The 16,624-nt window shown below is 38.7% G+C and overlaps 1 protein-coding gene across 1 annotated transcript; it reads right to left on the bottom strand.

The window, feature by feature from the left end:
* Window positions 1–353: 353 nt before the first annotated feature.
* unc119a (unc-119 homolog a (C. elegans)) lies at window positions 354–16,062 on the bottom strand. Its single transcript, XM_017696721.2, has 5 exons — window positions 15,883–16,062; window positions 2,856–2,969; window positions 2,572–2,671; window positions 2,095–2,267; window positions 354–1,241 (listed from the first exon to the last, which is right to left on the bottom strand). The coding sequence occupies exons 1-5, from the start codon at window positions 15,995–15,997 to the stop codon at window positions 1,129–1,131; spliced, it is 615 nt and encodes a 204-aa protein (XP_017552210.1). The 5' UTR covers window positions 15,998–16,062; the 3' UTR covers window positions 354–1,128.
* Window positions 16,063–16,624: the final 562 nt, after the last annotated feature.

Genomic DNA, 16,624 nt, shown 5'->3' with positions numbered 1-16,624 from the left:
TGAAGTAAATTTGACCATGTTGACCATGATAAGAACTTTGTGCAAAAGGTCAGAATTTTTAATTCTTATGTCTTCCTTTGGGCGGCACGGAGGCGTGGTGGGTAGCGCTGTCGCCTCACAGCGAGGAGGGCCTGGGTTCGATTCCCTGACCGGGTAACCAGGGTCCTCTCTGTGTGGAGTTTGCATGTTCTCCCTGTGTCTGTGTGGGTTTCCTCCGGGTTCTCCGGTTTCCTCCCACAGTCCAAAGACATGCCGTCAGGCCAATTGGACATGCTAAATTACCCCTAGGTGTGAGTGTGTGAGTGACTGTCTGTGTCTGTCTGTCTGCCCTGCGATGGACTGGCGACCTGTCCAGGGTGTATCCTGCCTTCCGCCCGAAGACTGCTGGGATAGGCTCCAGCACCCCCCCGCGACCCTGACGGAGAAGCGGCTTAGAAAATGGATGGATGGATGGATGGATGGATGGATGGATGTCTTCCTTTGAAATATACATTCATATGTGGATTTGATCTACTTATCAGAGGCTTTTGCACAAACTTGTGGAGCCCATGCTAGCTTGAGAGCACGCTGTCATTAAGGCAAAAGGGGGAACATACCAAATTAATGGAAAAATACTGTATTAAATTAGAAAGCAATGCAAAATATAAGCATTTTCATCAGTAGACTTTTGGACCCCACTGTATTCACACTCCATATGTATATATATTCTGATTGTGTGGATGTTAAAGGAATAAACTCTCTATATAAAAAATTACAAAGCAAAACAAAACAAAAAAAACGTATTGTGTCATGCAGACTATTAATGCACATGAATGCAGGCACGCCTATACACTCACATACATAAACACAGAGACACACTATGTTGTTGGCAATAATTTAAAAAAAAAAATCTAGGACTATTTCTGTACACATGCTGTGTGCTCAGTAAGTGCCAATTTCTTTCTCTGGCTCTGGCACACATACATGCGCTCATCCATGCACACAAACCCTGAGCTTGGGTGTTTTTCACCAAAAAAAGCATTCCCAGACTGGATTAGGGACCTATTCTCAGTCTGCGCTAATGCTTTACTTCCCAGCCTGTGACGTATCTGTCCATGCTTCTGAGCATGCTCAGCACGGAGAGAGATCCTATGTTCCACCAGTGTAAGAGTAATCTGCCTTATTGTGCATCACCAACTTGTTGTCCACAAAGTAGAAGCTGTCAGACTGAGTCTCATATGGGTGCAGGATCATCTCGTGTACTGTGGAGTAATGTGAAAAAAAATATCAGCTTGGCAGCCACATTGCTCAGCAATACAAACACATTTTGATAACATGTACAACTGTGGCTTTAACATGCTAGTCATATGCCTGTTTTGCTGTTAATCCTTTTATTCATACAAAATAAAAATTATAGGTTTCTGCTGGTAACTTCTATTTGGACCAAGACCACGCATATGCAGTCATCCCCTATTGTTACTCATGTGTCCAACATCTAAAATAAACGGTTAATTTAGAATTCTGGCCTGAATATAAACTTCTGTTTAGAAACTGCTGCACTCCATATAACAACAACCAAATAGAGAGCGTTATGCGACTTGGGCAATAGCTGTTTCTTTGCAACACATATGATGCATTACTTTAATCAACGTAATGTTCTTTGTGTTAGAGTGCAGGGTTTATTGAATTAAAGACTGCTCATGACGAATGGACATCTAGAACATCGTGAAGACTGCATGAAGAGGGCTACTCTTTCTTCTCAATTTATTGTAACAAATTATAACACTATAACAGTTTTATATATATATATATATATATATATATATATATATATATATATATATATATATATATATATATATATATATATATATATATATATATATATATATATATATATATAAATAAAACTACCAAAAAGACTAAACTGTATCAGTCTAAGTTGGATTTCTGTTATGAGATGTTCAAACATCTTCCTAAGCCTATAAGTAGATGTAAGTGCTGCCAAGCAGTCTATGGGATAAAACAGGAAAAAGGAAACAAATCTGGTGTGAGTTGATTCTATATTTAGCCAGGATAAGCAGGACTAATGAGGGTGGCTAAAAGAGCACTTACTGAGGTCCTCAGAGAGGGGAGGGAATTCGTAGATGTGCTCGCAGGTATTCTTGCTGCTGGGGATGCAGAAGCCAAACTCAAAGTCAAAGCTCTTCAGCAACTGCCCCCGGAAGTAGTGTCTCTCAATCATGCGGAAGTTGTTGATTGGAATGTCTCCTACTGTGAACTCCACACTGCAGAGGCAGGAAACACAGCACTCTCAGGTACATGCAAGTGGTCCAAAGGCTAGAGGGGCCTACGACCTCTCACTTGGGAGCCAGGCCCCCGCAGATTACATTAAATCACATTAAATTTGTTGAAAAGTAAAAATTATTCAATACAAATTTTGCTTGTTGTGAAATTCTCTCTAGATCTATGCATTTACTCAGGATGTAATCAGACTGAATGTACTGCAGAAGCCTGGTACACAGCAGGTTGAAAATGGGGTTGTCTAGAGTCAGAGTGTTCTGATTGTAATCTACTGTGCTGTGTACTTACGTGGCTCCGACCTTGCGTAGTCTCAGGAAGGCGGGAGTAAACTGGTAACGCACAAAACGTCCAGCATTGGGGTCAATGTCCTTTCTGTCCTCTGCACTGTCTGTGTGGCATAAAGAGAGAGACATTACAGCCTGAAGTGCTCTTATAAAGCACACTGTATCTAAATGGAAATGGCCTTTTTGGAAAGACAGCAGAGCAAGCATTTCATGACTAATGTCTAGTCACTGGTACAATGAGTCGAACACAGGCAGCCTGAGGAGGTGGAGGTCATAGTAAAGACTCACCTGCAGAGGGAGGCTTGGTGATCTCAAAAAGAACAGTCCCTGTCTCCATATCTCTGATTTTGAACCTAGTAAAGTCGATCTTGTGCACATTGTCATCTGGACTGCAGAGGTAATCTATGGAAGTGAAAGCACATGGCAAGAAAAGGTAATGAGTGGCTTGTATTTGTTGGACAATTATATTACTGGCCTTGAGTATAAATTAGGGATGACATGGTGAGTGGTGATGAAATACTGTGGTATAAAACACAATGACAATTTGAAAAAATGTGTTAAAATTTCAATAAAGCTGATAACTATGTACAATTACCATATTTTAAAAAACTGACTGCGGACGTAAATAGCCTTTGGCTACTGCCTTACTGTGAAGCACATGGCAGGACAACAGTTTTACATGGTTAGAATTTGAACAGTACATAGTAGTAATGATAATAATTTTATATTTTCACAGTCGTATGCAAAAGCTGGGGCGCCCCTGATCAAATTATGTTTAGTTGATTTTCCAAGTGAAAATAAGGTAAGACATCCTCTAAAGAGAACCTACTACTGTACATTATAATGTACAATTATTAGTTTCTTTGCAAATGTAATATCCTGGGGAAAAAAAAATAAAACTGTGGCCTGTACAATAGTTATGGCACATTTTATGTGTTATTTTTTCTAATAACTCGACAAACCAAGACATATTGTACAATGAAATTAGTAGAAAAATGCCATATTTATGTAGAGAATGCGCTAACCTAGTTTCACTAAGTAACAAAACATGTAATTTGACAGAGGTGTTCAAACTTCTACATAAGACTGTATTTAAATTGTTGTTGATTTTTGTGGTCTTATAAGGAAATGCAAGCAGTTCAATAAAACATCTAGCACTATACTTTCTATGGTGAAATGATTTCAATAAACATTTGTGCATTTTAAGCATTTTCATTATATATCAACATCACAATAATAAAATAAGCATATTATCATATTATCATTGGATCTTTTTACACCACCACATCGATAATAGAAATCCAGAGGTTCCCAGAAATTCAGAGATTAGTTCATTTTGTATGTCACTTGTGTTTGTTGTGAATGTGCCTTTCAGAGGTGAACTGCTAAGAGTCGGTGTCTTCTGTGAGTGACTGCAGAGACAAAAAGGTCTAGTATTGCACTTCACTAATCTGTGTGTGGAGGTGACAGTGACGATGACCACACACCTCTTTGATTATATTAACTGTTCTTCACTCTGGGAACATGAGCTGTTTCCTCTCAATAGCAGATGTCTGAACCAAAGTGAGTGCAATCAGATACAACATTTTCATGTTTAGTAGTGAGAACCATGTGGGCAAGAGAGGGTTTGATAAAATACAGCATGTATTTATTATAATAAATATATTTACACACTCTCTCTCTCTCTCTCTCTCTCTCTCTCTCTCTCTCTCTCTCTCTCTCTCTCTCTCTCTCTCTCTCTCTCTCTCTCTCTCACACACACACACACACACACACACACAAATATATATATATTATTGAAATGAAAGTAAAATAAGTTAACACGTCCTCTACAGGGAACACAATTACAATTTTCTGCAAATATTTGTGCACACTTTCTATGTATTTGATGAGTTTAGCATGTTGAACATTGTGTGTGTATTTTAATAAATAAACTGAAATTGTGTATTACGATGTGGAGAAGTGTTTTTTGTCTGAAGAGGGTACTTATTTAGACTTGAAAACCGACAAAACATGTCACTCAACCAGGGTCAAGTCTATTAGAACAACACTACTATTACACCTCAGTCTTACAAACTTATAACTACTTATTTGAATTTGTCATCATACCTTTCCACTTGCATAAACAACAAGATAAAGCCAGGTAAATATGCAATGCATTGTATATATTAGCCACAGTGGGCTACAAAACAAGCAAACAAAAAAAAACAAAAAATTTACTTGCAAGTACTATAAAGCTACAACAATTGTATTGCCAAAATTGACTGTGCTGGTTCTCTATCAATGTTAAGATGTGTTCAGTGAAGGTGTGGGGGTGGGTGACTCTCTCCAGGCGGGCATATCCCTGTGCCAAAATCTCTGGACAGGCGGGTGTAGCCTGCAGCACTGTCAGCCTCCCTTTAGGCTGGATTACACCTAAGAGGCTTATATTGTTTCACCATCACATGGGTCAGACTGGGGGATGCTAAGGGGATTTGAAATAGTCCTCTCTCCTAGCATGAACTGCTAGTTCAACTAGCTGAACTGGGGCTGAATGCATTTTGAGATTTTTCTATGATGCTTCATGACCATAAGGCACTGAGTGACAATCCACTGGAAGAGCAACAGAGCTGGTCTTAGATCAGCAGCCATACTTCCACCTAGCCTTTCCAAGAAAGAACAGATGGACCAAGCAGGCTTTAGCCAATCACTTGAGATATTTATAGTCCTTCTGCCTTCTGGGTGAGCTATGCCAAGAAAAAGAGGCACAGGACACACATCTGCTTAAGCTCAGCACTGAACAGGTCTTTTATTATGGGTAATTAATGTAACTGGCTACCTGTGCATTTTTTAAATCCTTATTTGATGCTTTGCAGTAGCCAAGGATCCTCAAATAATTATACTTACTTTTACAATCCATTTAAAATAATTATGCACTATACAGATTAGAATTCCAAGAAGTCCAAGATTAAACCAAAAGCAATGCTCAAAGTGAGACTTCCTCTACAGCCTACACTCTATTGTGAAGTCACACTCACTCTTCACACCAACCCTTGGCATCATCAGATGCTGATTCAGCTCAAAGCACCGACAGGTGGTCAAAGCTGTGAACACACAACCTGCTGTATCCTAAACAAAAAATTCAATTAAGTGAGCTAGTGGCACCACTGTCTCTTGGACAGAACAGTGCTGTCAATGTATCTTTCACTTGTGACCTTCCTGAGCACAAACCCACAGATGAGATTTCCTTTATAACAAACATTTGAACTTCAGTGTAACTCAGTATAAGGCCAGTATGGAACTTATTAAACTATTTAATTTTAAGTTCAAGTTATTTGAAGCAAGTACCTGATAAACTAGCGAGTGGAGTTGGGCAAGCTGGTGCTGAAACTGTACAATCTTCTAAAATATACAGAAATCACTGAGGATTTTGGGGGTTTTACTAAGACTTGGACAATAATGTTAATTTAAATGATTAAAGAAGTGCTTGTCTATTTAATTCTCTACTGGAGAGCAGATGTAAAAGGTAAAAAACATCAGGTAAAAAAGTATCAGCAATTAACCCAACAGCTTAAAAACAATGCTCCTCAATGAGCGATTGCATTGTTTTTCACCCTCTACAGTGCACAATATTATGAAAAGATTTAAAGTATTTGAAAGAGTATCAGTATATAAAGAGCAAAGCTGAAAACTACAGCTGAAAGTACCTGACCATGATACCCTAAAATGGCAGTGCATTAAAAAATGGCATCTTTCCATGATTATATCATCACATGGGCTTTATGGAAACAATGGAAGTCATGTTCTTCAGGCCAAAGAAAAAGGACCATCTAGGCTGTTACTAATGTAAACTTCAAAAGTCAGGATCTGTGATGTTATGGGGGCATTTTAGTGCTCTTTAACACATTAACCGTTAACACTAAAGGTTAAATACACATACTGAAGCAAAATATGCTGCCTTCTTGACAACATCTTTTTCAGGGATGTCCATACTACATCAGTCAACAAAAGTGCATGAACAGATCTCTTTAGAACATCATGAATATGTACCTGTACAGTCGAGAGCCAGGTCATGTGAGAGCGAACTAGAAATCCAGTCATCACTTCACATGCTATCTGATCTAGGAGACATCCAATTTTAACTTATGACTTCTACACCTGAAGTAAATCTAACAGAAGAATTTTCAGAGCATTTATGTGCAATTGAGCACTTAGGGGGATACACTATGAATAATCTACCAAATTGGTTCCAGTTATTATGATTTCTACAACAACTGTGAAAGGCAGCACTGTCTTGTAATGGCAAGATAAAATCTGAGTAACATCATTATGCCATAATCCAAAGACGTGTTGGAAATCAAAGCTAAATGGACAGACTGAAAAGTTAGCTCATTACAACACAGTAACTGTGGTAGATTGTGCTTTCAAAATGCTTTTCTAAAAAACTATTCTGTACAATCTGTACTGATGCACTGATGATGGAGTGCTATTGGGGTAAGAGCCAATGTGTAATTTCCTCCTTCAAGACTCAACAATTTAGCACAGTGGCTGATGCCTCAGGTTTATTCTGGTATTCAGTGGGATCTGCTCTTAAAACACACTCATGTATCCAGACATCATCAATATCCATGACAACTGTTATGGGCATGACATTGTTACTATGGCAACTGTGTCTTTTTGTCTGGCCACAGAGCAGCTGCCGTACATGATAAGAAGGGATGATTTATTTCCCCTGAATGTGATTTGTGTAGTAAATAACCAGCCTGTTCACTTTTCAACTGTTGAGCTGGATCAAATGCTGCTGGCAGCTTTTGATCCTGCTCAAACCACTGAGCAGACACTCGACAAAACTGAAGTCTGATCAGGAATCCTTACAAATTGCCAGGGTTTTCTTTGGTAAAGAAATTACTGAGCTTTCAGAAAGCAACAATAATGCAGCTGCAACCACAGCAACCATGCAGACATGCAATACATATTTTATCAATGCATATATATAAACAACATTCGTTGTTCCATAAGCAGACTCAGAACTAGTCTTGAGGTGGACTGTGCCATTGTTTCAGAAATTCCTGTTGGGTGTTTTTACTTATAAGGTACAACCCCAATTCCAATGAACATGGGACGTTATGTAAAACATAAATAAAAACAGAATACGGTGATTTGCAAATCCTTTTCAAGCTATATTCAATTGAATACACTACAAAGACAAGATATTTAATGTTCAAACAGATCAACTTTTTTTTTGCAAGTATTCACTCATTTTGAATTTGATGCCCGTAACACGTTCCATAGAAGTTGGGACGGGGCATGTTTACCACTGTGTTACATCACCTTTCCTTTTAACAACACTCAATAAGCGTTTGGGAACTGAGGACACTAATTGTTGAAGCTTTGTAGGTAGAATTCTTTCCCATTCTTGCTTGATGTAACAACAGTTGCTCAACAGTCCAGGGTCTCCATTGTCGTATTTTGTGCTTCATAATGGGCCACAAATTTTCAATGGGAGACAGGTCTGGACTGCAGGCAGGCCAGTCTAGTACCCACACTCTTTTAATGAAGCCACGCTATTGTAACACGTGCAAAATGTGGCTTGGCATTGTCTTGCTGAAATAAACAGAGACGTCCCTGAAAAAAAGTTTTGCTTGGATGGCAGCATATGTTGCTCCAAACCCTGTATGTACCTTTCAGCATTAATGGTGCCTTCACAGATGTGCAAGTTACCCATGCCATGGGCTCTAACACACCCCCACACCATCAGAGATGCTGGATTTTGAATTTTGCGCTGATAACAATCCGGACAGTCCTTTTCCTCTTTGGCCCGGAGGACACAACGTCCATGATTTCCAAAAACAATTTGAAATGTGGACTCGTCAGACCACAGGACACTTTTTCACTTTGAGTCAGTCCATCTCAGATGAGCTCGGGCCCAGAGAAGCCAATGGCATTTCTGGGTATTGTTGATATACGGCTTTTAATTTGCATGGCAGAGTTTTAACTTGCACTTGTAGATGCGACGACTGACAATGGTTTTCTGAAGTGTTCCTGAGCCCATGTGGTAATATCCATTACAGAATGATGTCGGTTTTTAATGCAGCGCTGCCTGAGGGATTGAAGGTCACAGGCATTCAGTGTTGGTTTTCTGCCTTGCCACTTGCAGAGATTTCTCCAGATTCTCTGAATCTTTAGATGATATTATGGGCTTTAGATGATGAAATCCCTAAATTCTTTGCAATTTCATGTTGAGAAACGTTGTTCTTAAACTGTTGGACTATTTGCTCGCGCAGTTGTTCACAAAGTGGTGAACCTCGCCCCACCCTTGCTTGTGAACGACTGAGCCTTTCAGGGATGCTCCCTTTATACCCAATCATGACACTCACCTGTTTCCAATTAACCTGCTCACCTGTGGAATGTTCCAAACAGGTGTTTTTTGAGCATTCCTCAACTTTCCCAGTCTTTTGTTGTCCCTGTACCAACTTCTTTGGAACGTGTTGCAGGCATCAAATGAGTGAATATTTGCAAAAAAAAAAAAAGTTTATCCATTTGAACATTAAATATCTTGTCTTTGTAGTGTATTCAATTGAATATAGCTTGAAAAGGATTTGCAAATTATCGTATTCTGTTTTTATGTTTTACACAACATCCCAACGAATTGGGGTTGTACAATTGAATTAATCTATCCATGCTCTGCCCACAAATGTGTTTCTACATACCAACAGTTGCTAGGTTGGACAAGCTTCACAGAATACTGGAAAAAAATCTGTCTCAAAGAATTTGACTACATAACATTGAGTTTCCAGTTCAAGATGCTACGCTTCTGAGCTGGACTGAGTTGTTGTGGCTAATTGAAAGGCAGTTTGATTTAAAATGATAACAAATTGTCTTTACAGACAAATATATTTCTTCAAGGGCATCAATCAATGGCTTATTTCTTCTACCATATTATTTGTCTGAGAAATATTCTCTTTAGGTTTTAACATTATCATCCAAAACAGAGGCCCTAACAAATTATTCTCTGCCAACTCTAAAGATATTTGTCAGCCCAAAGTGGCCATCCTGTGGGTTTCCAGTTCCAGCATGTCCAGTAAAGTGAATTGAATATGCAAGATGTAGTAAGATGCAAGATTTTCTAGTGGTTATTACAGTGTGGCAGCCAAGTGTGACTGTTGATCTGGCTCACCCTCAGAAGCTGACAGCAGCCACACTTCATTTCCTCTAATGCGGTCACCTAGCAACATGCCTTCTGATACCAATCCAGGATAAGTGCCTGCTTTTCTGCCACCTCTACCTTCCAGGTAAACAAAGGAAACTATGAGCTGAACACAGAGTGCTCAGCTTGGATGTGGTATTACGTATCCTTTGACCTCCAGATAAACAGCATGATGTAGATTCATTATGAAGTGAAGTAGCATGTTAAAGAACCACACAGGCATAACATCTTTTCTCCTGTGCAACCAACGTTCTCTGTTTAGGACCTGATCTTTAGGATGTTGATTGAAAACAGCAGTGAAAGCAGTTAGGTGGCTCTGGGAGTGCTGTATAAGGCCTTAATAGAGACACACAACCTTGTATATTTTCTCGGCTCTTCTTACAGGTTCTTTACTTCAATGAAGTAAAGGAGGATCATCTTTGATTAATCTTCAGTTACAGCCCATGGCATGATCTGCAGGAACTCAAAATATTCAGCCATGACCTCATTCGAGGTCTTTGCTTTTAGAGGTAAATCCAGGTGATCAGGAGGTCACCATGGGTTCATCCATTGGCATACTGAAGAGTGATGTCTAATCATTGTTTCTGAACACAGCTGTCCAGAAGCTGTCCAACTGATTTACAACAGTGAGGAAAAGGAGAACAGGAGTCATAACATGTCAGTGTTTATGTTACAAACCACATGTTTTGCTTTGTTCATGACTCACTCAGCAGAATACAGGGCAACATGAGGTACAGTGGTTGTTTTCCCCCATCAGAATTACATCTATTTTTGGCAGTTGAGAAAGGCACATCTATGGAAATCTTGTGAACATGTGGTAACCCGCAACTAATAAATCATGATCTCATAACCCAATATGAGCTTAGATGTCTATTAGACCTGAGCAGCACTTCTCCTTGATGGCAAACATTAATTATCAGTGGTACACAACAATTTGCAGGCAGCTGTCATGCACATCTTGAGACTTCATTTCTACACTGTTAGAAAAAAAAGGTCCTGTGCAGGTACATTTTTCATTCATCAAGGTACAAACAATGTAAATGTATCTTCAAAGGTACAACAGTGGTTTTAGGTCCAGTTGTTCACCTTAAATACGTTTTTCTCAGATGAAAAGTATGTATTTGTACCATTTCACGACCTACTGTTTTAAAACAGAACAATAAAATAAAAAGCCTGGAGACAAGATGGGGTGTGTGGAGTGAATACAACTTTGAAATATAATTTCAGTGGATTATGGTACAATTATGTTTTCTGACTAAAGGTACTGAGATGTACCTTTGAGGGTATCATCTCGGTGACAAGAGGGGTACTGCCCCAGTGACAGTTTTACAACTTTATTTCTGAGACTGTAGAATGCAACAACACACTGCAAACCAAAATGGATGCATTGTTACTTGACACCTTTAGCATGTCAACTGTTAAATCAAGCCAACTTCAGAAGTAAACAGAGCCATTCTGAGCTAGAATTATAACGCAATGTAATTATATTGTGATTTTGCTAGATTTCATAAGAATAAAGTCGTATGAAAAGCCACAAAGAACACTTCTTGCAACTATTCCTTTGCAATTTACAATGATAAGATCATATTTGTCTAATGGCAGATTATAACAACCTCCTCATTGACAACAGATAAAAAAAATCTAGTGCAAACGAAGCTATCAAAAACTTTCCAAAACAGAAGTTACAACACTTCATTTTAAGAAGAAGAGATGTTAAAAACAAAAGAAGAGCCTCAGGCACATTTCCATTAATCACAATTTTATCTGTGCTCATAAATCTCCTCTGTATGGGCTGGGCCAGCATCTACATGCCTTATAAGGAACACATGAGATTGTGAGATATAATAGAGCATGTAAAAAATATATATATTTTCTCGTTTTTCTAAGTGAAAACACATCCTCTACAGGGAACAATTGTAAATGACATTTTTCTGAAATTTTTTGTAATGGGGAAAAAATATGCCATAACTTCAAGCAACATTTTGTTTTTCCCCATTATGTTACAATTCAACAAATGTAACTGTGTACTAAAATGTGCAGCCCTGTGTTCTCTGTAGAGGATGTGTTAACATTATTTTCACTTATATAATCAACAAAACATTTGACGAGGGCTGCACAATCTTTTGCATACAGCTGTACATGGCTTGAGAAATTGATCCAGGATGCATGTGTGGATATCTTCATTAGCTTGTCAGTGTCACACTGGTGAATTATTTATTTACCTGTTAGATGGTCCTTTCACTTGAAAGTGTCGTAGGCTGGTGTTTAACTGTGGAAGTACTGAATTATGCAAATTAATATTTTGCTAGGGCCTCTTTTATTGTACTGCTGTGAATGTAGAGGAAAATATAAGCAAATGTTGTGTGATGGCCTCTTTGCCACAAGACTGCTGACTTTGCCAGAAAATCACATTGTAAGGTTCTACTAATTAAATTAACAATGAATATCATTTAGAATTTAGCAGTAATCTGTTACTGTTAACACGGCTGGCCACATGGCTGGTCATAACATCAAAATAGGAAGTTGCAGGTGTGCCCTGAAGTATGTAGGAAGGAAAGACATGTCCTCAGCTGGCGACAGCTTGTGGCCTTGTTTATCATCACCATATAACAAGTCGAACTTGGTTCTGCAGGGCAATAGCACGGAACAGCATTCAAAATGCCTGACTGTAATCGGGAAGTAAAACACAGCCACTTCTAGTCTAAATTAAAGTAGCCTAAAATCCAATAGAGAACTTGTCCTGTTTAACACACTGAGCAAAAGAAAGATGAAGCAAAAAATGGTCTGGTTAAGAAAACATTATTTGTTTTAGTACATATTTAGAAATACAGCTGTACTGACATAGTTATTTACAATTATTATTTAACAGAAACTGGCATACAAAACAAAATTTCCAACCATCTGAAACTTCTGGGAACAAAGTAGGCAGATAAAGGCTGAAAGATTTATTGTTTCACATCAAAATTCACAATTTTGCAACAGCTGCAATTTGAATTATAACCAACACTGGCATTTTTCAATTATGTTGATTTAACAAGTCTTAAGCTGTGAAACTTAGCCCAATAATGCCAAAGTGTAAATGAGTAACACCAATCATAAGCAAGCAAACACCCATGTACTGTGTACATGGCAACACAACCACAACAAAGTGGCAGTTTGGCATGCTACACTCAGTGTTCAAGAAAAAGTATATATTCTGGTCTTTAAAACCTTCATTTTGTTTTGAATAGTACATTTCGCATCAAAACACTGAATGACTTTGTTTTTAATGATTGAACTACTCAGAAATATTGAAAATTTGGTGGAATTCTTATTTAACACAGGCAATTTTATTATTATGCATGAATAATAAAGTTTTCCACTGTATATTATGTTGTGCAAATCTGTACATATTCAGCAGCACTTCCTAGTTGACTGCATCTCTTTAGTGATTTGTCTGTAATCTGGGCACACAGGGCAAACTTCTCAACACATGGTACATTTCATATCTTATGTGGAGATTGAATGCTTAATTATAGGATGACTATAATAAACATACAAATATAACAGTTAGAACAAGTATGTAACATAATGTCAGAATTCAGTGCATGAACTGACAAAAAAATTGATACTGAGAAAATGGACTAGAAAAAGACAGAAATAAAATTCTTCCTGAGAGGTCTAGGTTCTCAAATTAAGGATGTGAAGAGCTCCAGTACTATACTGCTTAGTGTTTTGACACCTCATCCTGATAGTTTACTGATAAGTTAATGTGCACTGGAGACTGTGAAGTCCTGTAGCTTGAGAGAACAGCAGTTGGAAATATTATGTGAAATATTACTTCAATTTAAACTAATTTCCCTTGCTTTCTACAGCTGTTTGGAAACTGAGGTTACTTCAGTAATACAAAAAGTGCCATATGAGCATTTGGTAAAAGGAAACAGGCACTAACAAACATTCTCATCACAGGGGAATTTCACTCATTTTTCAAAATGTCTGCATAATTCAATAATTTAGACACAAAGTCATTCAGGATGGTCGGAAGTAAAATGTGTTGCTTTATAGAAACTTACCAAATCAAAGTGTTCACAGTGATGCTGATGAGAACAAGGTGTCCAAAGATCTCCTTCAATTACCTCCAATAGCTCACAGAAAGCTATTACATGACCTGAATATCTTGCCTGATACCTGATACATTAGGCCAAAACCTATTTTAAATATTGTTGCTGTTGGAACAAAAACTTGTATCTCCATTTTTGCTGTTTTTCAGTGTTTGGAATAATTTGAAAATGCCTTTTGCCCTTTTCATTGTATGTAAATTTCATGACAAATGGACCAAAGGAAACAGCGCCAAATTACTTGAAAAAACTCTGGTTCCATTGACTTACATTAAAAGTACATTCTCCTGTAAAGTTACCATTTTAGAGATACAAGGTTTTGTTCTGACAACTGCGAAAAAATGTTCATGAAAATGTTCATGGCAAAGAGGTACATGTAGGGTGTTGTAAGGCAAAACAGGACCCAAAGAAAACCATTATTTTGCCATTATTAACATTACATATAAAAGACACATGTAGGTTCACAGGTGGTTTTAGACAGCAAATAAAATTGCTATGCTTCCATTAGAGACACTGTGACCCCCACCACCACTATAAAGATATCTGAGTCAGTAAGCTTCTCTACAATCCACCATTTCATCTTAAAACAATGTGAAAGATTTTGTTAAAATGACAACCATTAAATTATAAAGACATTTTCAAAAATTGGCAGCATTCCTCTTTAAGCTTCTCTTTGAGCTTCTGAGTTACCTTGGATTAATTGGAGAACAGAAGTGCTTACAAACTGCTCTGTGGGTCATTTCCAATGGCACCCACAAAGGGTCAAAAGCACAGCCGTCTGGTTTCATGTCAGATGCTCAAACAAGCGAGTGTCCAAATGGCCAAATGAGTCAGTGTAGAGTCTTATTTTTCTAGGTTAAATGAATGCATTCAGTTAAATAAAAAAAAACTGCACTAGCCATATTCAGCAACATTCAGACCCCAAACACTCTCTCAGATAATAATGTGCATCAAAATAATCATATGTCTCAAAACATCCTAGCATGCTAGCTGACCTAAAGAGTTCCATGGAGAACATAGTCTTTAGTAAAGTTGATTTTATCTACACCTACCAGTCACAGCACTTTGCATAAAGAGACTTTTCAATGGGACTTTTCTATGGAGGCACTTGGAATTCGTACAGATGAAAATTGATGGTGCCAGTCTTATGTGCAGCATCCATGTAAAGGTGGATCCCAGCAAAACACAAAAGCTTCATTGTTGTTGTCTTGTTCCACTTTTGATTTTACAAAATAACTAAAAAAATTACATTTAAAAAGTAAAAACGCTGAAGGGAGTCTATAAAGTCTAAAATTATCAGGCCTCATTTCACAAAAGCATGGTAGGCCTATACAACCAATGTTACATCACAAGTGCTGCTTACTGCTGTACTACATGTGGACAAAATGGTTTAGGCAAGACTATGCCTATTTTGTGTCACTTACAATATGTACATAGGAAGCCCCCCAAACTCATCATGTTTTCTTGCATTTCAGGCAGCTTGGCAGGCATCACTCAAGTCACCCAGCTCTGAGTGACTGATCTAATGCAGATCTTTTAAGAGGCTCTCGAACTTTTCACCGTGACCACCTGTTAGTGTGGCTACTCAGCTGATAAGGAAAGGATTAGACCCAGAAGTTCTTAAGCTGAAACCATAGACAGCAAATGAAGACATTTATGGACAAAAATCAATGTGAGAAAGCACACATCCACGGCATGTACTGCACATGCAACAGCAACATTACATGCTGTAAACAACTTTAATACTGTGGCCCTAATCTATCAGCAGTGATGTTTCTCCAGGCGTCTGAGAAAGTCTGACAGGATATTATAATTCTACACTCAAACGCCTAAAGAAACGGAGAATGGAATAAACGGTGCTCCTACTAAATTGTGTTATACCGAGTAAGAAAAGCACTGTTTTATTCATTCCTTTGAAATAAGCAGCCATGAGCAGCAGCAGCTTTTCGAAAACTAATTGCAGTGTTTTCGCGGACTCGCTGTTATTTATCGTGTCAATGAGACTGGCGCTGTTTTGAGTTTCTCCACTTACTCTCAGTGATGTTCTGCAGGCCGAGCACGTCCTCGGGCCTTATGGCTGGGTTTTGGAGCAGCTCCTCCTCTGTTGTACACGGGAGTCCCGCGTCGTTCCCTGCCTTCACCCTCATCTCCCACAGCGCCTTGAGGGACGGGCTGAGCAGCTGTCTCTTCTCCTGTGGCCGTTGGGTTTGTTTGCCCCACCCCGCCTTTCTGACTCGCCACGCCCTCTGAGCTACGATTGGTTAGTAGTCTCCCACTGTCTGCGCTGAGATTGGCCAATAATTCAGCTTTACAAGCGGTCCGCCGTTGGCTACGACTAGCCAATCCCAAAGCAGGGGAGGCGGGGCTTGTCTGAATACGGGTGGGTAAAAACAACAACAAACCAAAACATTGGCTGTACCTGTGTGTAAACAAAGAGAGAGCGACATGAGATCATCTTCATACAACTTCAAAACAGTTATTTATTTTGGAACACATATTCATTTAAAGTAGCATAGATATCATATAATTAAATAATGTATTGTGGTGTTGGGGGTGCACAAAAGCAGCGTAGACAGCTCTGAGTTCGTCCCATATCGCGGCTTTATTTAGAATTGACTCGGCAGCCTGAGCGCAACAGAGGAAAATAGCACTTATTTCCGGAGAGAGGAAACCTGCTCTTCACGGTTTAGCGCGGTTTTGAATCGGGGGCCAGTATTACAGACACATCCGAGCTTTTTACTCCCAATGACAACTTAATTTAGGACTAAATCTAA

This window comes from Pygocentrus nattereri, chromosome 17 (assembly GCF_015220715.1).
Source record: "Pygocentrus nattereri isolate fPygNat1 chromosome 17, fPygNat1.pri, whole genome shotgun sequence".
Taxonomy (NCBI): Eukaryota; Metazoa; Chordata; class Actinopteri; order Characiformes; family Serrasalmidae; genus Pygocentrus; species Pygocentrus nattereri.
This window is presented reverse-complemented; position numbering and strand designations above follow the sequence as displayed.